General features: G+C 38.5%; 1 protein-coding gene across 7 annotated transcripts in view; it reads right to left on the bottom strand.

Annotated features, from left to right (window-relative positions):
* The window catches only part of SAMD12 (sterile alpha motif domain containing 12), a 469,495-nt gene that overhangs the window by 424,799 nt on the left and 16,985 nt on the right, over window positions 1-27,711 (bottom strand). For all 7 annotated transcript variants that reach the window (XR_651001.4, XR_001905821.3, XR_651002.2 and 4 more), the window contains exon 2: window positions 3,556-3,734. Coding sequence is in view for 4 of the 7 variants with exons in the window: in XM_009213516.4 (XP_009211780.1) it covers window positions 3,556-3,734 (179 nt within the window). In the remaining 3 variants the exon portion in view is untranslated. The remainder of the gene's footprint in view (window positions 1-3,555; window positions 3,735-27,711) is intronic.

Genomic DNA, 27,711 nt, shown 5'->3' on the forward strand with positions numbered 1-27,711 from the left:
CCTCCCCCAATCCACATATACACACAGACTCTAGCATTGCCTATTAAAGATAAGCTCACTAAGCTCCTCTGGAACAGGTGGTGCTCTGAGGGATTGGTTGCAAATCCCAACATGGCAGGACTCAGAGTGGCAGGGCCCAAAGGCACACTAAGGAGCTGGAACCAGGTTCCCAGTGAGAAGTCTGCATATGGAAGAACTTGATTTGCATAATCAGTCAGAAGCAGACAGGGAGAACATCAAATTGAAACATTAGTGTAATACCTGGTCAGAGCTCTCACATCCCAGAGTTCAGGTAAAGGTAGATCCAAAAGCACCTTACCAGAAGGCTCTACAATTCAAGGCACACATGGCCAAAAAGACCCCACGATAATTCACTTAACTGGCAGATAAACCACCAGCAAGAATTAGAAGCCATGTGAGGAAATTCAGCACCCTGAAAGCATAATACTAACCCAACAAACAGTAACCCAACAATCATGGTTGAGCTACTAAAGTTAATGGGACAATCTGAAAATGGCAATGCACTTAAAATAATACACATCTTATTTAAAATTCAAGCAAAGCAGTACAGAGAGTAAACGTTTTCTCCATAATTTTAACTTCAGATAGAAACTGCTGCTCAAACTGTGGAAAACCCTCCCAGACTCAGTGATGCCTTTATACAGAGACAGACATTTTTACATAAATGGAAACAAACTATATCTACTGTGTCATAACCTGCCCTTCTCGTTCCCTTTCTACTTTAAAATATTATCACATACATTTTCCCACATAAATACCTATAGGTCTCCTGCATCCTCACAAAGGAAAAATTATATCCCATTGCATTAATACACAGTTTCTTTAGCCAGTGTCCTGTGAATGAACATGTGGGCTATTTTCAATGTGTTCTCCTGTAGCCATCTTTGTACATATGGATGATTATTTCCTTAGGCAAGTTCCTAGAGAGGAAATTATTGGCTCCCAAATTGCACACATTTAAAATTTTGATAACTATTATCAAGCGTGTCATCCAGAAAAGCTGTACCAATTTACATTACTGAATGGCTTTAGAGGTATGCATTCCTAGCCACAGGTTTTTTAAGGTAGGTTTAGAATGGGTCAGTTTACCAGAGATTCAATTATACACCCAAGAAAAGAGAAGAAAGCTCACAACTCTACTAGTCCTCTAAATGCAATGGAAGGGAAAATGTAAATGTGTTTGTACCTGCACAAAACAAATGCCTGTTGTCTAAGGTACAAAAGCGTCAGGGTCAGTCATGCTGCTGGCATCCATAGTAATCACACTATAGTAATTTTAACTCTGTTCCCCCAGCAGCCACTGTTGTTCCCTCATCCTCCGTTTAAACAAGTGGACAAATTCTTTGTCTAAGCTTTACTAAAGCCTCTTGTCTGTTCACCCCTAAATATGATGGTAGTGTGAAAAACCCAGAATCTCCTTTCAACCTCATTTATTGGGGATGGGTATTCACTGTAGATGATTTGCATAAACTCAAATGAATCTGGTTTCCAGTATTAGTTTGTTCCACAGGAAAGGCTCATTATACACATCCACACTCTCATTGAAGTATGTTTTCAGCAAAGCAACTATAAAATGCTTCAGGGGCAAAGACACAAAATTTCAGGATTCACAACAGTATCACATATTCAAGATAATTCAGAAATAAAATCACATCAGATTTGAATCAAATTTTGTATATTACCAATGTCTACGAATATAAAAGATACACACTAGAAATGTTTAAAGTTGAATTTAAATCAGACAAATATCAATAGTTAACTTTTCTTTTATCTCTACTCTAATTTTTAATATTTTAGGCATCCTTTAGAAAATATCTCACTCATAGAAAGTCTATTTATCTTCCTAAAAAGGACCCTTAGGGCGTTTTTTTCCCGGCTCTTTCAGGATGCCCATGTAGCAACATGGATTGATCAGGTTTAGCTGTCTTAACAGCGTTCACTCATTTCCAATGCTGCTCACAAACCAAACTTCATTGATCATCAGCCAAGAAATATGCTATGTTTTGCCATTTCTCTTAGCTAAAATGTCTAGCATAAAATACCTGCAATATATTTCTTGGTAATCATTCCCCATTCCCTACAACACACACGTACTTAATGTCAACAATTTTTAATTATCCACACTAAAGAAGAAAAGCAATAACAGTAATTATTCCAAACTGTAGATAAAGCAAAAAATTCACGTCTGATTTTGGAAGACCTTATTTGGAGGAGAAGGGAGGTGGTTATTGTACAACAGTAAGGTGACTTTTTCCTTAAGATTTTTCTTGGGTGCTTACAACATTTGCTTTCCAAGGCATGCATACATTCATTTGCTCAACCAACATTTGAAAGGAAATTGTCTTGCAGAGAATACACAAAGGGAGAAACAAAACTATATGAAGATTAATTTCCTCCATGTCCAAGAGGAAAACAAATATGAGTATCTTCAACAACACTGTGCCCCCAACATGAACATCTGCACTGGTTTCAGACAAATACCCGGATAGTGCCAGTTCCACTGGAGGAAGCCTTTAGAAGAGGCTGTCCTTACTAAAATATTACCTATCCCACAGAACCCAAGTTTCCACACATCTTCACCAATGCCTATTTTGTCAGTTCTCTGGTACCTATGTTTAGGTTAAAGACTGAAAAGAACTAAGTATCCTACAGCAGAATAAAATGATTTTCTCTTTCATTAAGTCCTTCAAATAGTACCTGGGATATACATGCATATTTCATAAAATATCAGCTATTACTAATTAACAATACCTGTAAGCACAAGCCTCTCATACTCATGAAGTACTGGGACTTTTTTTTTTTTTTTTTTTTTGAGACAGAGTCTCACTCTGTTGCCCAGGCTGCAGTGCAGAGGCCGGATCTCAGCTTACTGCAAGCTCCGCCTCCCGGGTTCATGCCATTCTCCTGCCTCAGCCTCCCAAGTAGCTGGGACTACAGGCGCCCGCCACCTCGTCTGGCTAGTTTTTTGTATTTGTTTTAGTAGAGACGGGGTTTCACTGTGTTAGCCAGGATGGTCTCGATCTCCTGACCTCGTGATCCGCCCATCTCGGCCTCCCAAAGTGCTGGGATTACAGGCTTGAGCCACCGCGCCCGGCCAGTACTGGGACTTTTATAAAATGCTTCCAAAAGCATGCAATCATTTGACTTACTCGACCTGATGAGAGAAGTCATTTTATGATTGCCTTGTGTAGATGAAGAATGTGCAACTCAGAAAGTCACATGACTTGCCCAACACCATAGAGTAGTAAGTCTGAGCCTGGCAGGTGAATCTTTTAGCTTTAAGTACAGGGCATTCTTCTCTATAACCTCAGAGCCTCATGCTCTGAGACTGGCCACAAATGGGTTTCAATTTCATTCCAAAGGGAATACAGTTAATATTTTCATTTATAGTTATTTATCAGCAAGATACAGTGCTCATTTGACCACAGATACAACGGTAATTAGTGAAAGCACTCAGCTCTTCTCTGTGGCTGGACTACAACATATCAAGGCTGCAGCTTTCAAATCTCCGTAATTAACTGGAATATTACGCACCTTAGCCGTCTCAGATTCTGCCTGCAGTCGCTTGGGGGTTCCTTTCTGGTCAGGCACCTTCTGGAAATTTTTGTTTTTAATGGATTGAGATTCCACACCTTCACCTTCAATTTGCAGTTTAATACCTTCAGCATGGGCAGGGTGATCAATGCCCCGTGGATTCAAACCACAGTGAAGAGCTAGGAAAAAGCAACAAATAGAACTCAGAAAACAAGCCACATAAAGACGGTGTCCATGACAGAAAATATTTCATCAAGCCTAAGTCGGAAAAAAACGAGGCATCTGTGAGTCAAGAAGTGGTGTGATTACTACGATAAATAATATGGTGAGGAGGGAGCATGGTTAGTGGGAAACCCTGAGTTTGAAAATCAGCAAGATTTAGGTGCAAATCCAGAAGCCCTCAATTCCAAGTTGTTTGACTTTTTAGCAAGTTACGAATCCCTACATTACAGATGAGAATACCAAATCGGGCAATGTTGTCACTGCTTCTCACACATGCAATTATTTCAACCCTGCAGTTTAGTTTATATCTCTGCTTCCATCTGAAAAGTGCTCACCCTCTCTCCTTCTGGACCTTCTCTATTATTTAAGAATCCACTCAAGTCCACTCTCTTGCATTCATTCAAGCAATATTTCTTAAGCACTTACTATGTGCCATCCCTGGGTTAGATCCTGGAAACATGGATTTACATATGACAGATGTTACCTTCAAAGAACTCACAATGTAATAAAGGAGGCAAACAAAAGGACTGGTGATTTTCAAACAGAACTGTCACTTCTACATGACAAAAAAGAAAAACCCAGAGTGAAGGGCTCAAGGGTGTCAAGCCCAGTGGCTTCCAGTTTTTTGCATCTTACTCTCTTCCATGCCCTGTAGCATAGATATTCTACACATAAAATCTAAAGCTGATTTTCTGGGGATATTTATTCATCTAACAAACACTTACTGAGTCCCCGCTACGTACTCTGTATTATCAAATAAATAGCAATGAATGTTGTAAGATATGCATTCCACTACTACGTGAACTACCATGTATGTCTGTGTGCAGATGGCAGGTATATGTGTTTTGACTTCTCTGGTAGTAAATTATTTCATTTCCCTGTTACCCCAACTCTTCAAATTCAGGTAAACTCCTATCCTCATCCCCTTTCCTTTATTCACAGAGAAGTTAAAGCCAGATACGTAATACCCCCATCTTCCCCAGGTCTCTACTTCATCAATAATCTCCTTTTACCCAACATTTTTAGGCTTTCCCCTTTCTCAGCATTCTTTCCCTCCAACCAGCTTCTGTGACTCAGAAAGCCCAACCCTCTATTCGGCACTCCATTCAGGCCACAATTTCCTCTTTGCCTCATCTTTGCCAGGATTCTGATGAGTACTTTAGACCTGAGGGATGAGGTAGGCTTCCCAAAAGAAGTGGTGTTTTCCTCCCACTATCCACTACCTCCTTAACAGGTACCATCTATTCCCATGTTCCCAATCAACATTCTGGTGACTTCCAAATATTAACTGCAGCCTAGACAGATCTTTCTTATGAATATCAGACAAGTAAAACTGCAGCAGAAACAATCTGCCTGTTCCAGTCTTCACAAATTACACAGAAACTGATGAGACGTCCTTAACATCACTCTATGATTCATCACTTCCCTTCCATCTATCAGCAAATCCAATAGCTCTACACCTAACATACTGCTCAAATATTGAGTATTTCTTTAAAAAAACAAACTGATTGCACAAAGGTCCAAATGCATGTGATCTTATTTCTACCACTTTATGTGGACACTATTTATGAATTTCTCTTCTCCTAGTCTCTAAGTTTCCTATTTAGTGGTACATTCTGGGCACTTAACATGTATTAGTTCATATCTCCCTTTTGGGCTTTGTTCTGAATCTCAAATGATCTTCATGAAAAACTCTGAAACATAACTATGTTCATTTGACAGATAAGGAAAATGAGGCTTGAAGGGGTTAGGTTCACAAAAGGGCATACTATACTGGTGTGTACAGAAAAGTCACAAAAATTATGAATCATTTAGGATACATGATTTCATATCACACATGGAAAAATCTAAACTGGATTAAATGGTAAGGAAAATTATTAGCTGTCAGAATAAGAAGTCCAGTAATGGCACAAGTTCAGAATTAGCTGATTTGCCTCTTGGTAGTTTCATCAAGCACTGTGATTTTTATTCTTTCTCCATTCTACTATCCATAGCATCACCTTTATCCTGAACCTGGGTCCCTTTGTAGCATCTAGACTATAAGCTTTTAGTTTTCTTCTTGAAGCAGAAAGGGCTTGGTTGACTATGGCTTTTTCTCCCAAACCGCTTTCAAATTTTATTCTCTTTTCTCATTGGCCAGGAGTGAATTACATGCCTATTACTGAACTAACACCCTGGCAGTGGAAATAGGATTACCCTTAAACCAACTGACCAGCTCAGGTCAATTTCCCAAACCACACTGCTGCTACTCTGCAGGGCTATAGCAGAATGGATGCTGGGGAACCAACCACAATGCCCACTTTAGGCAGTGCTGGAAAGAGAACTCATAGCCAAAGCCTCTGAGAGCTTGAAGCTAATTACTGTTAATATCAATCAGCTTCTCCATCTCCAAAGACTAGCCTACTTACAATGAATATTCAATTAAATACACCAGAGTTGTGATTATTTTTAAAAGGTGTGCTTGTGTAGGGAGATGGGGGATTGGCATGGGATGGATTCAGACATTAATGAAGAAAAGAAAAATGTGTAGCTTTGATCTTTCTGTCTAGCTTTATCTTCTGCTGCTTCCTACCTTGAAATTCATGACCTAGGAATACCACTGAGCTGCTGGTAGACCTCCTATTCTCTTCCCCTATCACCTCCCCACCAAATTTGCCTCTTATACTTCCTTCACCTCTGATCATGGTGGTCCCACCACCTAGAAATGCTGGTCCTACTCCAACCTAATCCTACCTCTTGCTCTTCGGGAGGCTAACTCCTATTCATCTCATGTCAGCTCAGACCTCTTCTTCAGAAAGTCTTTTAAGAGTCTCTGGCTACCAGAGCAAGAACCCATTCCCTATGCTCCCTCTTGCACACAGTCCCCTGGTGCTTCATTTTCCTCACAGTACTGAGAATGTCCATGTAATTGATCTATCTGCCTTGCCCAGCACAACTGTAAGCTCCTGGAGGGCAGGTACCATCTGTTTTTCATCTCCATGACTTCCATTCCTGAGTCCAGGACCTGGCACATAAGAGACATTAAGGAAACACTTGTTCAGCTGCAGAATGAACCAGCAATTCCCTTCCTTTACACAATCATGCCTTAAATCAGAAGGAAGCCTTTCTCTGCTAGTAAATACTTGGTATTCAAAATGTAAGGTATCTATAAACAGGAGGCAGAATACAGTTTTTTTACTTTCCACACACGTAGCCTTATTCTTCACACAAATATTTTAATCCTCCATAGCTGTTCCTTCCTCCACTGCAAACGCAGTAGTTGATTTAGGTTTTTGTACTTAGAATTATTTATTTAAAACCATTTTTGACAGACTTTGCTTTGTTTTCCCTGAAATTTCATGTCCCTAATATTTACAAATCAAACACCTCTCCAGTGGCTTCCTACAATGCATGACCTCCATCTCCTTGCTTGTGTCAAAGGTGTCCCCATTTGATTTCTCTTTTCTGTGCTCATTATTGCCCTTTCTTGTTTTCACTAAAGTTATTTACTTAATCTAATGGGCTTGGCAACTCACTGGTCAGCTTCGAGGCCCTCTTCTTGTTTCCCTGATCTTCACCACCACTCCTGTGCCTAACGGATTCCTAGTTATTGAATTGACACTGTAGGTAGCTTGTGGTCTTTCTGGGAAGTGCTGCTGCTGTCACTTTTACTTAATTTGAATGCCACTAATATTGAATTCTTCAAAATGAGTTAAAAACCAAAATTAATTTCACAAACATTGTTCTTTAAAAAATTTGAGAGAAATGTTTCACTGCAAATGCACATATTTTAGCATTGTTTTGAAATGCCCCTTTGAAGGCACCATCTTTTTTTCATATGTAAAAACCTACTTCCCCAGAAAATTGAAAACCAGCTGCATTGCTCATGGGAATGTAAAGTGATACACTCCCGTGGAAAACTGTATGGTGGTTTCTCAAAAATTAAACACAGAATTGTCATTTGATCAAACAATTCAATTTCTAGGTATATATACACACAAAAAAACCCTGAAAACGGGAACTCAGATATTTGTATGCTCTTGTACATAACAGCATTATTCATAACAGTCAAACAGGCATAAACCAAATGCCTGTGGATGCATGAATGGATAAACACAATGTGTTACATATAATGAAATATTTTGCAGCCTTTAAAAGGAATGGCATTCTTATCCATGCTACAGCATGCATGAACCTTGAAGACATTACGCTGAATGAAATATGCCAGATAAAAATAGACAACTATTGGACGATTCACTTATATGAGTTAGTCAAATCTACAGAGAAAGAAAATAGAACAATGGCTACACAGGGGCTGTGGGAGAGAAAATGGGAAGTTATTGGTGAGTTGTGGGTATAGTATTTCACTTTGGGATGATGAAAACTCTCTGGAGATGGATGGTGGTGATGGTTATACAATAATGTGAATGTGCCTAATGATACTGAACCATATAATTAAAGATGATTAAAATGATGAATTTAATGTATATTTTGTCACACTAAAAAATAAAAATTTTAAAACCCCACTCCCTCTCATTTCAACTCCCTAATACCCTCCCAAAATGGAAAGAGAGGTTCCAAAGATATTTTTATTCAAAGGTGTTTGAGAGTTTACTTATGAATAATATCGTGATTTTCAGCTAGAATGTTATTTGGTTTTATTTTTTAATAAAATGGTAAAAATTATAGCTCAAAAGTATTAGATTAGTTCAGAACTTTCCTGGAAGGGAAATGTTCTCCAAAACAGGTCTTATCCTAATCAGCAGAAGCAGGGCTTGGATTGCTGCTTGCTGGAAATGAGCCTGGACTCTCCAAGGATTGCGGCTGAGGGATGCCATTTTCATGTGATTTAGGTGACAGTAACAGGTTATCTGGAATGAAGTGCCAGACCTTGTTTTCTCTCCTCACAGTGATGCAAGAAGAGTTGAGGGATGCATTGGCATCTGCTGTCATTCCCAAGAACAAGTGCATCTTACTCTCCAGGAAGCCACCCAACTTCCAGTCCTTCCAATCTCCACCCACGCCAGACACTCTCTGTCATGAAACAAGGGATGGAGACTTATTAAATTTTAATGTTCCTCTATCTGAGTTTGGCCTTGAATAGAGGCACTGTGAAAACACTCTGAATTGCCCCTCAGAATGAACTGGCTCCCCAACCAAGGAACCCCCACATAGAAACTGCTAGCAATGCCCTGAAATGTGTTGTGCTTCTCTGCCTTGACAGAACTGACCTTTTAACATCATATGCTCTTCCTTTCCCTTATTTGCATAGATAACTGCTTCAGGAAACATAAATTTTCTCTTTTTTCTACTGTAAAGCTTTAACTAGTCTCGTACCCAGTATATCCTCTTAAGCAATAAAGACAATTCCCCTCTTTTTCTTTGTTTCTTTTTTTTTTTTTTTTTTTTGAGACAGTGTCTTGCTCTGTTGCCCAGGCTGGAGTGCGGTGGTGTGATCATGGCTCACTGCAATCTCAAACTCGCAGGCTCAAGTGTTCCTTCCACCTCAGCCACCCAAGTAGCTGGGACTACAGGTGTGCACCACCACACCCAGCTAATTTTTGTATTATTTGTAGAAGCAGGGTTCTGCCATGTTGCCCAGGCTGGTCTTGAACTCCAGGGTTCTTCCATGTTGCCCAGGCTGGTCTTGAACTCCTGCAGCTATATCTGCCCTTGAGAATACAAGGGCAGATACATGCAGAGGTTCTATGATGCTTAGACAAGGGATTCAGGTATCATGAGATCTGCTCAAGCGATTTGCCCACCTCGACCTCCCAAAGTCCTGGGAACACAAGCATCAGCTACAATGCCCAGCCCACCTCTTCTTCTTATATGATCTGCATGTGTGTGTATGTACCATGCATTGCAAATATTTATTGACAGGTCTGCTAAGTCTATGACTGGGAGCCCCTGGAAGAAGTGACTACATCTTATTGAGCTTTACAAATGTGGTGTGTAGCCATATAACAACCTTACAGTAGGTGTTCAATCATTGTTTATAGACTGAGCATAGATATGATGGAAAGATACTGATTCAATCCTACTCACTGCCATTCAGTACAGATGCATAACATATATTTTTCAAAAAAGCAAATAAAAGTTGCTTCCAATTTAATTATGTAATTCACCAAAAATTTTAAATCACAAAACCATAAAGCTATCCTGAAACTACTGATTTACTTGACTGCCACCTGCAAAGCAGAGACTATCTTACTCATCTTTGCACGTGCAAAGCCTACACAGTTGTACATACTCAACCCTCAACAAATGTTGCTAAATGAATCAAATGACCTTAAAAACAAATATACTCCAATCCCCACCATTAGTTATTAGAATTGAGACAGGTTATTTAAAATTTCATGTTTATATATTGTTTCTAGCTAAAGTTCCTGAAAGATATGGTCCTTCTTTAACACTTCCCTCATATAATATACACATAACACTCTCCAATATGTTTAATTCATTGTATTAATTATCATAGGTGCTTCACTTATCATATTCTGGATTCAAATTCAGCAGAGACTACCCTCCAGAAGTAATGTGAACACCACAAAAAGTCTGTAACTCTTTGTAGCAGACACTTCTGATGGGCTACACATTCTCAACACTCTCATTTTTGCCACCTACTGAAGTATGGCTACAAAGCCAAATAGCATATTTCACAGCTTCCCTTGCAGCTACAAGTGAGGTTGATGACAGATTCCTCCCTAGGGCACATAAGCAGAAGTTTGATGGGAAACAAACAGTTCTGGAAATGACAAAAGAGGAAAGATCTTAACACCACTCTTCCCCTTTCTCTCTGCCTTAAATGCATATGTGATATCTAGAACTGCTACAGAACATGCTGTGACCACAGGGCTACAAACATGAAAAAAAGTCAAGAGAATAATAGTCACATTGGCTCTGAAATTATGGGCTACTCGAACTTTGTTCTTCATTGTTCCCCTCTGGACTTGACAGTCTGTGAGAAAAGTAATTCCCTGCTTATTGAGCCATGGTTAGTCAAGTCTTCTACAACTTTCAGATGAACCACTGCAAAATGACACATTTCCATTTTAACCAACAACATAGGATTGTTTAGCTCTTCTTTTAAAAAGAGAAAACTGAAATCCTAGCAAAATGTTCTGGTCTGGGTTTCACAACTCCTATTATGACTTAAAAAGATGATTAAGTATAGTATGAATAATTGCTTAGCAAGGAAGATATACATTAGCAATACATGTTGTTATGAGTAAACACTGACATCAGAGGTGGAATCAATCCAGATGACACTGTGAAGTCCTGAGGATGGAACTTTCTTGCTTAGCTGGGGTCCTAAGGTACCCAGAAAAGTGCCCAGATCATTCATGAAAACTTTTGCATCCATGAATGGGGATGGGAATGTGTTCCTGTGTATCTGGTCATTAATGTGTCAACATAAAAATATAACAACTGTACCAGAAAGTATGTCTCAGGAACACAGGCTTGGTTTAGCTAATAGAAAGGGAGCACAATTTATCTCCTTGGGCAAAGGAATCTGCCCAGCAGATATCTTCCAGGATAGGGGTCAGCAAACTATGGCCCATTGACCAAATCCATCCTGCTGCTTGTTTTCGTGTGGTTTGTGACCCCAAAATAGTTGTTACATTTTAACATGATTGGAAAAAACATTTTATGACACATGGGAATTATATGAAATTCAAAGTTCTATGTCCATAAAGTTTTATTGGAAAATAATAAATAAGGCATGCTCATTTATCTACATAGTGTTCATGTCTGCTTTTGTGCTACAATGGCAGCAGTGAGTAGCTGTGACACAGACCATGTGGCCTGCAAAGACTGAAATATTTGCTGGCTGGCTCTTTGCAGAAACAGTTTGCTGGCCCTTGTTCTAGGGTAGAGTATAACCATAACCTGAAGGGCACTGGGACCTGAAAACCCCAGCCTCCTTTAGCAACATCAAGAAAGAACTTATGGGTCTTTGCAGGACTAGCCTCTGAGTTACTCTGTACTTTCCCACTCCCAGGTAATTTAAATGAGCTAAATTATGCTGAATTTTATCACTTGGTCAGGCAACGAGGAGACAGAATATGATTTCCAAATTTCTCCTTGGTCAGCTAAATGTGATATTACATATACTTGCTGAAGATGAAAATTTCTATAGAGGTCCTTTTCCCACTATCAAAAACAGGGGTAAAATATAAATGTCCAGAAGGGTAATTCAGCAGCATTAAAAGCTGAACATGTCCACCCCCAGCAAGTCTAAGTGGCCAGTAATAGATGGCTCCCCTATTCCATGCAAGAAGAGACTAGAAAGAACGAAGTTATTACAGCAATGAGAAAGACAGGGGAAGAAACTAAATGGAAACTGAAAGATTGAACCCAAAAAACTCATGCTATTGTCCTCACAAGTCTGCCCACAGTAGCCTGACAATGATGATGTGGCTGCCCAAGCTGGACCTACGTGACTGTTCAGCAGTGCCAGACGTTCAGATCACATGCAACAGTGTAAGGACATGGTCTTCTCTGGACCCCACGATGCTCACTCACTCCGGTTTACTTGTCTACAGAAACAATTTCATCTTTGTAAAAACAGTTCGCTATAATGGAATCCAGTTTTCCAAAGACTACTTAAGTTTAATCACCACATCAAATATTCACTTGTCCTACACTTGATATCTAGACAACCTAAAACAATGGAAATTAAAATAATGCTTAACTTAGGTATTGCAGCATCAGTAAAGTGGGGACAGACTTTGGAAGATGTCCAAGGCATGAATATTAACTCTTCTTATTCACGAGGAGAATACAAGGGCAGATACATGCAGAGGTTCTATGATGCTTAGACGAGGGATTCAGGTATCATTTTGAGAGACTGATAAGTGGTCTACACTGGTGACTTTAAAAATATTTTTAACTATGATACTACAGAAACAGATTTCACAGTGTGAATCCATGACCAGTCATCTTTATGTATATGAATTGAACCATGTTGTTATGAAACATTATTTTCCTTTACTACATATCATCTACTCTTTATTTTTTTAAATAAAGTAGTTCCTCTTGCATCCTTCGGGGAAAAAGAAATAGACATACTTTTCTCAATTCATCCCAGTTAGTAAAATTAAAAATGATGGACATTATATATGAGACAAACATAAGACAACTGAATGGTAAAGAGAAGGCAGACCATCTAAAGACCTTGAAGGACCTTGAATAACCTGGTGGTGAGTTCTTTCAGCTTCCTTTTGCCTCATATATCCCAGACTTAGAACTAAAGAAGCCTGCAATTTGGGAACACCTCTGAGCACAGACAAAAAATAATACACAACAAGAGCTTGCTCTCTTTAGCCAAAAGACCAGGAAAGAGACAGCGTAGCAAGATAGGAAACATGTAGACAATAACTGCTCTACTCGAACATTACAGAAAAGAAATGTGACCCAACCACCACATCAGTAAAGGCTGATTGTAAAGCCTAGACTCACACCCTCAGCAGGCTGCACTCAGGTATCCCAATATTCCCAGGAGAATGCCACAGAAGGCCAAGTAGGGAGTCCAGGTTTTCATCTCTGTCAGTTGGTAATGAGGATACCTCCTCATCTCCAAAATGTCAGTTGAGATGATATGGCAAGGCTGGACTTTCACCTTTACCAGTTCATAAGAGGTGAGCCTTCCTTCCTGGGATTGCGTCAGGTAGACAGTTAGGACTTTCACTATTACCCAGCCATAAGGAAGAAGTCCTGCCTTTCAGCTATCAACTGAGATTGAGCGGGGAACCTGGATTTATAACTCTACCTGGCAGTAAGTAAGTGGTATCGCCTCTTTTCCCTGGCCAGACTGGCATTTTAAAAAGCAAGCCGAAACAAAAGGTTTAAATAAAATCTAGAATCTCATAACACAACATGTAAATATCCAGGCTTCAATAGAAAATCACTTATAACCAGGAAGATACCAAACTGAAAGACAAAAGACATTCCATAGACACCAACACCCAGATGACAGAGACATCAGAACCATCTGAGAAAAATGTTAAAGCAGCTATGCTAAAAATGCTTCACTAAGCAATTACACTTGACACAAATGGAAAAAAAAATAAGTTTTGAGAAATAAAGTATCTGCAAAGAAATAGAAGACATGAAGAATAACCAAATGGAAATGTTAGAACTGAAATATACAATAAACAAAATTAAAAGTTCCAGTGGATAGGCTCAAGAGCAGAATGGAAGAAACAAAGGATAATTCAACTGGAAAGGGTAGAGGGCACTTGGAGAACAGTAGCGTTCTCCACCTTGCTTTTGGTTACATGATACAAGTATCAAAACTGATCGAACTTAACACTTAAACTATATACTTTTATTGTATATAAAATAATCTCAAAAATATAACAAAGCAGAATTAAATACAGGCACTAGATATATTTTATTTTTCAAAAGATATTATAAATGACCTTTGGCTTACATGTTTTCATTCCTAATTCTATCTTCGGCCAACACACATTAATTGAAATCCAGGCTCTACCATTTTCTTACAATATATTTTCAAGTATGGACAAGTTATATCATCTCTTTTCTGTAAAATGGCAATACTAATATTACCTACTTTTTACATTCACATTATTATTGTGTTGATAAAGAGAAATAACACATATAAAATTCTTGACACCACCAATGTGTTCAGTGAACATAAATCCTCCACTTTTACCCATTGTCCTCTTCCATCACAGTAGACAAATATTACATGCTAACAATTTTAATAACAGTTAAATAAACAAAATAGTACCATGCACTTTTAAAGGATAAATACAATATAGACATAAAAATGCAACCTACCTGGAAAAGACACACTAAAGTATAATTCAGGAAGAAAACAAGAGGGGGAAAAAAACAGCTTTTCAAATACATAAAAAAAAAAACCTGGGAGCAAATTGGGAAATGAGGTTAAAAATAAGACATAAAAGCAAATATTGCCACCTTATAACAGAGTTTCTACTGATGAGCTGACTGCATTCTCTGTGAAACCAAGCTAATGAAAAAAAAGGTGACGCTAATCATTTAGGAAGTCTTTACATATGACAATTGGGTATTTTGGGAGGGAAGAAGGAAAAAGTACAGAATCAACATATTCAAAGGACTTTTCATCCTCTAACATGAAGGTGGTGATACCTATTTAAAAAAAAAAAAAAAAGAAGACTAAGAGATGCTAAGCAACATGTTTAAGGCCACCATAAAAATGGCAAATAGAAGGCTGGGTGCAGTGGCTCATGCCTGTAATCACAGCACTTTGGGAGGCCAAGGTGGGCACATCACCTGAGGTCAGGAGTTCGAGACCAGCCTGACCAACATGGAGAAACCCCGTCTCTACTAAAAATACAAAATTAGCCGGGCGTGGTGGTGCATGCCTGTAATCCCAGCTACTCGGGGGGCTGAGGCAGGAGAATCACTCGAACCCAGGAAGCAGAGGTTGTGGTGAGCCAAGCTGGTGCCATTGCACTCCAACCTGAGCAACAAGGGCGAAACTCCATCTCGGGAAAAAAGAAAAAAAAAGAAAGGCAAATAGAGAAAAAAAAAATGACAAAGGGGAAATGAATGAAATTCAGACTGTTTGACACCATATAGTTCTCATGCTACTCTGGGGAATAAGATTTTTTTTTCCTCTGCATTTTAATTATTGTTTAGTAGGTAAATCATGGGCTTTGGAGTCAAATCTGGCTGTCCCCACTGACTAGCTGTATGGCCTTGGTCAAGTTACTTCCCTTTAGGTGGGTGTTGTTTTACCTATAAAATTAGAATAATAACTTCTTTATAAGATTTTAGAATAATTAAATAAAAGCATATTAAAAGTGTTTAATCAATACCTGACACATAGAAAGTCCACAGCAAACGGTAACCACTGCTGTAATTATTACTTCCTTTACTGTTATTAGTATCATTTTAATGATACTGATTTCTTCAAAAATCAAATACCTAGATCATTTGTACATACATCTGCATATACCTGTACACACAGCTCCACTAACAGAAACAGGTGATTAGTGTTGTTAGGAAAGGTAGAAGGTTACAAAGGTCAGACACAGGCTTCCATGAAGAAAAAGAGAAACTTAAAATTCTCTTGAAGATTTTGGTCTGGAAATTTAAAAAAATGAGAATAAGAAAATTCCAGGCAGAAACATAAGTATCTATCAAACCACAGAAATATGTAAAAGCATGAGAGGTTCTGGTATGACTTAATGAACATGAGCATTTCTCTTCTCAGAGAGGGTGGGGCAAGACAAACTTAGCAGGCAATTTTGTTTGCTTACTCTGTCTATTCATAGTAACATTCAGACTAAAGGAACATTCAAGTTTAACGAACTCCATCCCTTATTGCACTTGATCTTCACAAATGTCTATACATGTGTGTGTATATGTGCATAAAACATATATCTATTTTTATAATCAAAAATCATGTTCTCTAAAATGAGAGATATAATGATGAAGGAAATGGACAGTTTAATTCATGAATTGAGAATTAGCACTTTAAAAATTTGCGGTGGTCCAAAGGCTAAAAGTAGTTCAAAGTTCAATGGAGCCTTAATAAAAAAAAAAAGTTCCTTTTCAAATGTATCAATTTTACCGAGAAAACTGACAAGATACCATCAAAGGTGGTATTACTAATAATGGTTCAATACTTCTGAACGTACCTTGGTCAATCCTTTGACATAACATTGTCCAATATAGGAGCCAGTAGTCACTATTTTAAATTAATTATGTTTTTTATTTTAAAATTTAGTTCATCAGTTGTACTAGCCACACTTCTGTAGTCACAGGTGGCTGTGTACAACATATGTGTACAGCACTGGGAAAACCCAATGTTAAAGTCAATTTGTTTTGTTCTGTAAATGTTAGTTTTAAAAAGAACAGAGAAAAGTAGAATTTGAGGTCAGAAATTACTTCAGAAAATTATTTTCTTTTCTATAGTTATGTAATTGTTTGTAATGATCTAAGTAAGCACATCTACACTTTCAGAATTAGGGGAAAAAATGCAATTATTACACATTTTATTATAAAAATTTAGCTCTTTAATAAACAGTTTCATAACCTGTCTACTGTCCTGACTTTCATATACATTCTAGACATAGTTTTATAAAAACGACTTCCTATTTATTCTAGACAACTCTCAGATCTTTGAATAATCTGTCCCCCAAACTGATTGCTTCTGTGTCACAAATCACAGTTATTTTCTTGTTACAAGCTTTTAGAGACCCCAGATTATCTATGAGGGAGAAAGAGATAAATAGGGATTCAGAGATAAATCAGCTCTGGTAAAGCTCACAGTCTCCTAAAATAGTGGCTCACAAATGTCTTCCCAGAGAAGAAACAATTATGTGAGGAAGCTCTCAGTGGTCCTCAGAAAAATGAAAAAATAAAAAATAAAAAACAGCTCTGTAAGCTTTCTGTTGGCCAAATGTTTCCAGTGTGAAGATCTGTTCTTTATTCTTCTACTGTCTTGTCCGCATTTTTTGGTGATAACCAAATTTTATGAAATTAGATAAGATACATTAAGTGTGTCTGTATCTGTGCACATGAGTTTTAATGTTAGCAAAAGAAAAAAAATCTATAGAAACTCTATGTCCCCTATTTTGAAAACTATGAAAGCTAAAGGTTTGAGTACGTCTATGCAACTGACCAAAAAATAAGCTAGCCAATAGTTATGTTTGCAGATGATAATGGCGGTAAGGGAAGGTGGAAATAAAAGCTGCAGAGAAAGTAATAATAAGAGGCTGCAAAATTGAAAAAGGAAATGTTTACCTCCAAGCCAAGAAAATCAGGAAGGACTACAAGAAAAAAATAATACAGGACCCACTACAATGATTGCATGGAGACTTGGGTATTGGAATAAGAAATGTGAAATTTTTTTCACTGAGCAGGTGGAAAGTCAATAGATGTTTAAAGCAGGGAGAAACTTAGCCCATGTGGTTTCAGTAATATAGATGAATAAACACAGGCTGGCTATATTCCTATGTTGATATACAAGCATCCTTCGCGATGCAATTTGTCTCATTAAAACCTTCTCTCCTATTCCAACATAGACCTGTATTCCTTAATCTCCTAAAGTATTTATCTGCACTACCCAGGGCAGTGCATTTCCACTTTTTCAAGTCACTGCCATAAAGTTAGACATTCCATAAATAATGTTGTTGTTCATCAATACCATTACCTACATCCCTTTAGACACCGGGGCCATCAGAGAAGATACATAATGACTGCTGGTTCAAATCAACACACATCCCATATCCCTCATGTTCCCACCCATGCATCCTACAGCCCAGCACTGGTGGATGTGCATCCTACAGACTTCTTAATCACATACATGCACACTGCTCTAAGAAACAAGTGAAGAAACAAAACATCAAGCAAATGGCAGACAGTGTGATTGCATATTTAGGGAAGGATTTATATTCCTACTTAGCTTTTCAAATCAGACAATGCTTCTAAAATATTTTACCAGTACTCTCATTGGTCTAGATCTCATTGGCTGGTATATTAAAAAAACAAACAAAAAAGGCTAAAGAATCCACTCGGAAAGATTAGCAATTCATTTTATGGTGGTGTAAATTATTTCTAAAGATGCTTCCAGTCAGTTCTCAATATGACAGTCATTAAAACATTGTAAACACCAACTGTTACAATCTAAGTCTCTCCTTAAGATTAGGGAGAAGGGAAAAAAAATCAAGTACACAAAGCTCAGATCAGAGAAAGTCTATCAATCCAAGCATTTGCCTCTTTGGCTAATGCTGATAGCAAAAGCCATAAGGAAGACAGCAGCACTCTAAGTTCATGTTTCCAAACCTCATCTGAGTTTTTCTGTTTTGCTCTTTTATCTTCACCCAGCCCACTGGCTCCTTCCCATGAGTCAATTAACATGCTCAAGTCTTGCCCTATATAATAATCTCTCCACTTGACTATTAACTTATTTTAAAACTCCTCCCTCTTTTCCTCCTTCCCCACAGTAACATTGTCAGATGTACATTATTTTTTGCAGTGCAGACAGACCTCTATGGGCACTATTTTAAGCATTTTACATTAGTGTTTGATAAATATTCACTACCCTCCCCTTAGGGCAGAGTGTCTGTCCCTATACAATGACTTTGGCCTTGGCCACGTGAATTTGGTCAATGAATGTAAGTGGACAAGAGGTGAGCAGGGGAGTTAAACATGCTTAGGTAGTTTGATTCAGCCCCTTACGTAATTCTGATAACCAGAGGAAGAGCATACCCACGATTGTTGTTGAACAACCGCTCTGTAAACCTGGACCCCAGAATAAGACACACACTTTGTTTACAGAGCAGACCCCAGCCAGAAGCCTGGAGTCAAGCTGTGCCCAGCTGAAGACTATGAATGAGAAAATACATGTGTCCTTGTTAGCTGCTCAGATTCCACACAATAGCCAATACACCTGCCAGGAATACTTAAATTCTAGGAACTAGATGCATTAGGATCCCATTTTATAGATGAAAAGACTGAGACAAGGAGGTTGAAGTAATTTGTCAACTCACATGCTACAAGTAGCAGAGGCAGGATCTGAAACAAGCAGTGCAACCACATGTGTACTGGTAAGCACTCCATCTTTCCATTCTCAAGAACCCTATCCACCTGTTATATCTAATGCCCACCTCCCACCCAGATCTCAATCCATTATAATCTGGCTCTTCCACCTGCTTCTGATTCTACCAATGACCCCTTAATACTAACTCTGGAGGAAGCGTCAGCCTTTGGCCTGACAACTCAATTACTTTAGGCATTGTTGATCACTGGCAAACTCCATGCTCTCCCTCCCTTGGCATCTGGCACTTTACCTTTCTCAGTTGTCTTCTTCCTCCTCTATCTATTACCTCCCAGATCTCTTTTTCCCTCCTGAATATGCACCTTCTGTTTGCCAGGAAATTTGCCGGACACTGAAGAGTAATTAGTGAGTAAATCGGATGTGGTCCATGCCTATGAAAACTAAGAAACTAGCAGAGAAGACAGATATCACACAAACAGAATGGTTTCAGAGACTCTAAATTGTAAAAGTGCACACAGAGCACTGACAGGCTTGTGTGTGGTGAGAAGAGTGTTTGGGAGACAGGAAACCCCCACCTAGTACAGGGGTCTAGAAAAGCTTTATTGAGAGTGTGCAGGAATCCACCTGGCAAAGAGGCAGCTAGGTGGATGGAATCACATGTGCAAAGCCGGAGGGACAGTGATACACTGAAGCCCTCAGCATGCATGGGGCACAGAGGGTGTGGGAAGGTAGTACTAGGCAAGGCTGGAGAGGGTGGCAGGCTCCAGATCTGTAGGAGTCTACAGGCCACAAAAGGATTTTGCTTTTTATCCTAAAGCCAATGGGGCCTCCTTAGGGCTCAGCTTCTAGAAGTCTTCCTGTCCTATCAGCTGCTGTTTGGGGTCCCTTTGGATTCTTCAGGGCCCTATCAGACCATTGTAGAAGGATGTACTGCAGTGCAAAATATTCCTTGTGCATTTGCCACACCACCAGTGCTGACGCCCCCTCACCCCCATGGTTGCTTTAATTCAGGCTAAAGACAATAGTGATGAAACTCCGGTAATGTCAGTGAGGATTTAGAGAAACAGATGTTTGAATTGATGGGTCTGGCCCCTTCAAACACATGACCTAGACATTTCAGAGACAGGATGAGAGAAAAGCATCTCAAGCTAGGGATGCAATCCACAATAGCCATGCCTATCAGAGCAAACCCTGAAGTCTCACCCTGCAGGCAGCAGAACTGAATCTGGGAAGCAGCTGGTGCGAGAAGAGTTGGCTCTGACAACTGATACTAAAATAAACCAGAGAGTACCAGGCATTTCACCAGCCATAAACCCTATGCCCTCATTTGCATGGCTGACTCCTTGTCACTCAAGCCTCCACCTAACCATCATCATCTCAGTGAGGATATTTAAGTTGCTTCCCAGGCAAACAGCACTACATCTTTCTGTTTTGATTCTCTACATGGCAGTTGGTACTCTGTTATTTAATGGCATATGTGTTTGTTTCCTGTCTATCTCCCCCAACAAAATTGTAAGACTTAAGAGCAGGGACCTTGCCAGTTTCATAATCCTCACACAATGGCTGGCAAGTGGGCAGCATGCTGTACGTAATTGTTGAATGAAGCAATAAATGAGAATAGGATGCCTCTTCTGTGTTATACATATTCTCTCATCCCTCTGTCTCTCATATTTGTTTCCTTCTGTAAGGCTGCTTTAGCTATTGCTAAAAGGTTCTTTAAGGTCCAGTAAATGTATGCAAGGTCTGATACACATGTGTATCTCTGCATCTTTCTGATTAAAGGAAACCTAGCTTTCATCCAAGAATCAAAGAAGCCACATCTGTTATGAACTGAATTGTGTCTCTCCCCACCCCTACAAATTCATATGCTGAAGCCTTAACCCCTAATGTCACCACATTTGGAGATACGGCCTTTAAAGGGCTATTTAAAGTTAATAAAGTTATAAGGGTGGGGTCTTAATCCAATATGACTGATATTCTTACAAGAAGGGAAGAGACACCAGAGTGTGCAAGCACAGAACAAAGGCCATCTCCAAGCAAAGTAGAAAGGTTTCAGGAGAAACTAAACCTGCTGACACCTTGATCTTGGACTTCCAGCCTCCAAAACTGTGAGAAATTCAGTTTCTGTTGTTTAAGCCACCCAGTCTGTAATATTTTTGTTATGGCAGCTCTAACAGACTAACACAATATCCCTGTAAAGTTAAGAACCACTGATGAGAAACTACTTATTTATTTGAGCACGTAGGTTGGCTGTATACGTTACATAAATCACTTCATTTATTCCTCTCAACTGTCCTTCTGGGTGAATAGGATTGTTCCCATTTCACAGATGAAGACATTGAAGCTCAAAGAGATTAAGTTATTTACCCAAAGTCACTGAATCAGTCAATGAAGTCAGGACCTAAATCCAGTCAATAGTTAGTCTTGGCCACACACTAGAATCATCTGAAGAATGTATGCAATCACTCTTACCTGGCCAACCATGAGCAATCCTGAGTCAATTGATCCTCATATAGCCCAGGCATCAGGTGATTCTAATAGGCAGCCAGAATTAAGAACCACTGAGTAAGGTACCCACAATCCCCAAACCGTGTGATCTCTGTCTGAAACTGCCATCCATTCTTTACTAAGTCTGATTTTCTTGGACTAAAGTGTTAGCAAAGAAAAGGAGAAAGTACTTGGCAATTCTGCTTTACTTTTAATTATCCCAGGCAAGGCCCTACTGAGCACTCAGGAGGAATGAGGTATACACTAAGCTTCAACCACCTGGCCAGCAGAAGCACCCACCTAATTCTATTTTGAACTCAAAATGGATGGCATGTACTTTGGAGTTTGGCATGGTGTGCACATCTTGCAGCAGAGATGCAATGTGTCCACGTTTCCACTGCCAGAATACAGATACCTACAGTTAGGACCCCTCTTGCTCTCTGCACCACATGTTGTTCTTTCATAAAATAAGGGAGACAAACTTAACGTGTGAACTTCCTTTCAGTTCTACCATTCCGAGTTTAACATTCTCTCACGTGCTCAGAAGAACCAAGTGACAACCATGTGCACATGAGAATGCAGTCAACAAGACCATGGCAGGCAGCCCCAAATACTCACTGCTGGTACCGCTTCTGTCAAAAGACTCCCATTCTTGGGATGCTCAGGGAATACTGGTAGTTTTGTCCCAGTTCACCTCCAATCACCCCACTTTCACAACAATTCAATGCTCGCTTGGGGATAAAGTCTTTATGGTTCAGGTGGGATCTCCCCTCTAACTCTAGGGCTACAGCACATGCTATTATCTCTGATCACAAGACCTGGGCAGTCCAATCAGAGAGACCTTACCACTTGTGTAGGAATTAGTGGGAAATAACTGTTCTCTCTCTCACCATATGTAAACCTGGAAAAACCTGAGGCAGGAACTGCTACAGCAATCCATACCTCTCAAGATGAAAGCCTCCATGTGAGCAAAAGGGGAGCCAACAGAAGAAAACAGAGCCCAGGCGACTCAATTAGAAACCCGTAGATCTCTCAGGTATGGGAGACAAGAGATCACCTCTTTTGACTTAGGCCTGGTAGAGTTGGATTGGGTTTTCTGAGACTTGCAATTCATATAGCATATGTCATGTGAAAGAAAACTTAGTCTCTCCTAATTGTAAGGGTCTTTAGATGTCAGTAAAGTGTGCTAGTTTTCTAGCCTTGTGTGTTAGGTAAGAAACTTAGACTTTATCCTGAGTGCAGCAGGGTGCCCCAAATAATTGAAGCAAGCAAAAATGGTGTTTCAAAATTTTTCAAAATGATACTGTCTCCATACACAATACATTTGAGAGGTTCAAAACTAGTGTCAAAAAAAAAAAAAAAAAAAAAACCAACTATATTTAGAGTCTCTTGGGTTTTCCAAGTGAGAAGAAATGAAGGCCTAAGTTAGGACAAAGGTAATGAGGATGAAAGAAGATAGGTTTTGGGATCATTTAGATCAGGGATTGGCAAACTTTTTCTATAAAGAATTAGATGGTAAATATTTCAGGCTTTGCAGACCATTTTATTGGTGATGATATTGAGGAAAGGTGTCTTTGAGGTGGCAACTATTAATAGTCAGCAGTGCAGACAAGATCATAATTTCTAATTCTGGTATCACTAGTACCTCTATTGCACTACATTCCCCTCTTCCACGCTTCTAGATGAAAAGATATTTCTCTCTCAGCCTTGAGACCACTATGTTACATGTAATAATAATTATACATGTAATACATGTTACTAGACATCAGTAATGTGTCCTAGTGCTTCTGAAGGACTGTCTCCCATCTCAAGAGCCTTAAAGTCTTATCTTTGTTATGCACATTTCCCCCAAGCATTTGTGCTTTTTTTTTTAGATCTGATTTTTCTTAAGTGGTTGTGAAACATACATCACACTCCTTTGCTCTAACGATTATTCACTTTTCTAACCTGAACAATGTGTTATGTTAAAAGAAGATAGAGAATTTATTCAAGCCAAGAACTAAGGCACTCCTTATTCAGACTCATGACAAGAAAAGAATAAATCACAGACATGCATTATCAGAACATAACCATAGTCAACTCCAATTGAAGACCCAAAAAGTCCCACTAAAAGGCAAGCAAAATGCCTTATGACTGCTATGCAAAACCAAAAACCATACAAAAAGAAAAAGGATTGAAGAAAATATGCCAAATACTAACAATGGCCGTCTTCTGAAGGTGAATTCATGGAGATTTTTTTTTCCTATTTTCCAAAAGGTATATATAATAGGCATGTAATTATAATCATCTTAAAAGGTTAATTTAAAAGGTAGGGAAATGTTACTATGTTGCATTTAAAAAAAAATCTTAAATTTCTAATTGTATCTTACTCTAGGATATTACCAGAATATATTAACTTAGGTTAAAATTAAGTTTATAAACAAACTATGCTTTCAGGTCTAAATATATGATATAGCTTAAAACAATAAATTATTTTTCTCTCCATGCCTAGACAGTGACTCTTCTTTGTTTAAATATTTCCAGACACCATACCCTCCTCATTATTATTCTATTTTCTACTACAACTCCCTTTTATCCCACTCACTGACAAAAACTTAACATGGCTGGCAGACTGAGTATCGTAAGTTCAGACATCGTTACTCATTATGATCAGAAGAGAAACCGCAGAAATACTGTGGTCTTGCTCTTTGCCTGCTTCTTTTGGGGAAGCCTTACTCCACTGATCCCGCCCTAAGAATGGGGACCCAGATGTCAAAAGCAATATCACAGAGCAAATGGCCATGCCAATAGCTGAGCCTGTTTAGTTCGGCAGTTGGCTCCTCTAAAAACCAGGTCATTAACAATCTCTTACCCCCATCCCTACTCCAGAGATGAAGAATTGGTGGGTAGAAGCACAGAGAAAGAGAGGAAAGAAAGCTAATAGGGAAGGAAAGAGACAGCTGTGGAGAGGCCCTTAGGGACATCTCTCCAGTCTAAGTTTAAAAAGACCCATTCAGCAGAAAGGAACAGATGGGAAGGTCTCTGGGAAGCAGTCAGCAGACTGTATGCTTAAATCAAGATCCAGAAGGCTGCAATCTTCACGCCCAAGTACCCCCAGAGTTCTTAAGCAAAATAGTTCTGTACCCCACAAATTCTTTTTCTGCTTGATCCTTTCAGGCGCACTTATCGTTGGTACCACTTCAATAATACCTCCCAATTGCCAAATAGAAAAAAAATATGCTTGCCCCAAGAAGTTCCATACAGAGGAAGCCTCTGTTTCAGGGCTGAAGGTATTTTGGTTTGCACAACTGCCTTTGTCAAATCTGAGTGTGTACACATGCAGTACAGCACCAGAATGGGACTTAGGACTCTTGGGCTTTCTTCTACTTCCTATCATATACGATTCAGGAAGCCCAATGTTGTGTGCAATATCTGAATTCATTTAACAATTATTTTCTGAGTGCCTACTGTGCCCCAGACATTCTTCTAGGTGCTCAAACACAATTTTAAAAAATTACAATTATAGAAGGGAATCCCTGATTAAAGGAATCATCTTCAGAAATAAGAATGCCTAATCTACATTTCAATTGCTAACTTTCTTAGAGACAACACAATAAAATGTACATAGACACTGAAACATATCTGAAAATAAAATGTGTGGACGAAGTACAAACTCTGGAATCAGAAACTGAGAGTTCAAAGACTGACTTTTCTCTGGGTAACTAACCAGTCTATTAAAAAAGACCTAAACAGTCTGATGTAAGAAGACCCTCTCTCTGCCCCTAAATATAATCAGTCAACTCATCTTACAATGAAGACCGTGATCAACAAGCCCCATTCATACCTAGAGAACTTTCAATGCTTTTTTCAAAGTGGGCCACTCAAATATGAGCAAAGTCTCTAATATTGTCAAATATTCCAGAATGAACAAACAAAAACAAATAAACAATTAGGAAGAAAGAACTATGAAGAGAGTACACTTAAGCAAATAAAAATATCATTAATAAATGATAATCAATAAAACATAGAAACATTACATTCACAAAATAGGATGCTGAATTTTTTTTCCAAAAACCAAGGTCTTAAAAATTAAAAATTATATAGAAATTGTAAATGCCAGAGGAACATGAAAATAAAATATACCCACAAATAAAAAATAACAGATGAAAAATAGCAAACATATACTTTAAAAAATAAGAACTAGTCCAGCCAATTTATCATCTCAAAAATAAAAGCTGGAGAAAGAAAGAAGAAAATACATAAAAGAAAATCAAATAAATAATTAAAAAAAAATCCCAGAAATGAACAACATGAGTTTCCATTCAGAAACACTATGATGATAATACACTACACAGTAGACAAAAATAGACTCAAACCTAGGCATATTATCATGGAATTTCTGAACACTAAGACTAGAGAAAAGATTCAATAATTTCAAGAAGAATTAAGTGTGTTTTATACAAAGGAGTAAAAATCAGAATGGCTTTGGATTTCCCAAAAACATGACTGGAAACTAGAATATATTAGACACTTCAAAATTGTGGGGAAAGATAATTTCCAACTTTCAAAAAAAAGTTTAAATCCAGTCAACTTATAAATTAAGTACAAGGGTAGAATAAAATCTTTTTCAGATATGCAAGTTCTCAAAACTATGCTTCCCAGGTAGCTTTTCTTTTTTTTTTTTTTTTTTTTGAGACGGAGTCTCGCGCTGTGTCACCCAGGCTGGAGTGCAGTGGCGCGATTTCGGCTCACTCCAAGCTCCGCCTCCCAGGTTCACGCCATTCTCCTGCCTCAGCCTCCCAGTAGCTGGGACTACAGGCGCCCGCCACCATGCCCGGCTAGTTTTTTGTATTTTTAGTAGAGACAGGGTTTCACCATATTAGCCAGGATGGTCTCGATCTCCTGACCTCGTGATCCGCCCGCCTCGGCCTCCCAAAGTGCTGGGATTACAGGCTTGAGCCACCGCGCCCGGCCAAGAACACTCAGGATCCTAGAGCGAAACTAACACAAAAGCAAGAAAGGCATCCCATGGATGATAGTGAAAGGAAATCCAAAGGCAATAGCTATGGAGCAAGTCAAGAGAACAGAATGACCGATTTGGAACAAATTTCAGAATTATTTGCGGGGAATTTCTTCAATGAGAAAAAATTGATAGGATCCCTAATATATGAATGTATTGGAAGGAAATTTAATAAACAAGGGAACTTTTTATTTAAATTAGTGATAAGTTTATAGAACTCTTAGCATATAACAAAAAATTACTAAGCATAGTTTTAAAAGACAATGACTAATTTTTAAAATTATGTTCACATATAACTTTAATGAAAATAAAATCTAAATTTTACCTATATAAAGTGTTTATTATACTTTCTGGCATAAAGTACTTGATACATTTAGCCACTATTCTAATGATGATTTCAACTAGACATACATATCAGGCTTCATTTCCAACTGCTTCTTCCACTAAATGGCACCAGGTAAGTTACCTACCTAGAGCTTGTTTCCTTATATATAAAATGAGAATAACTACAATGTTGTCAGCATCAGAGAGAATGTTTATAAGCCACAATACTTGGTATACACGTAAGCATTTAAGAAATGGTAGAGAATATTTATCTATATTTGTATATGAAATTTATATATAATGTTTGTATATAAAATACTTGTATATAAGATGTTTTATTGCCTAAAATCAGAATCCTAATTTAGAAATAATGACACTAAGAGGTCACAGAAATATAGTGGTTGAATGTAAGAGCTGCAGTGTTTCGGAATGTTTAATCAAGGATTTTAAAATTTTAAGATAAAAAGAGCTAAACAGCCTCCACAGTATACCAAGAGAAAGAAAAGACCAATGAAACATGAGGGGGATGACTAGACAGACCAGATCAACATGAAATCTCAAAAGAAAATGATGGATGGAAAACCTTGTTAAAAGAATATATTGATGATTACAAGAATAAAAT

The sequence above is a fragment of the Papio anubis genome, chromosome 8, assembly GCF_008728515.1.
Source record: "Papio anubis isolate 15944 chromosome 8, Panubis1.0, whole genome shotgun sequence".
Lineage (NCBI taxonomy): Eukaryota > Metazoa > Chordata > Mammalia > Primates > Cercopithecidae > Papio > Papio anubis.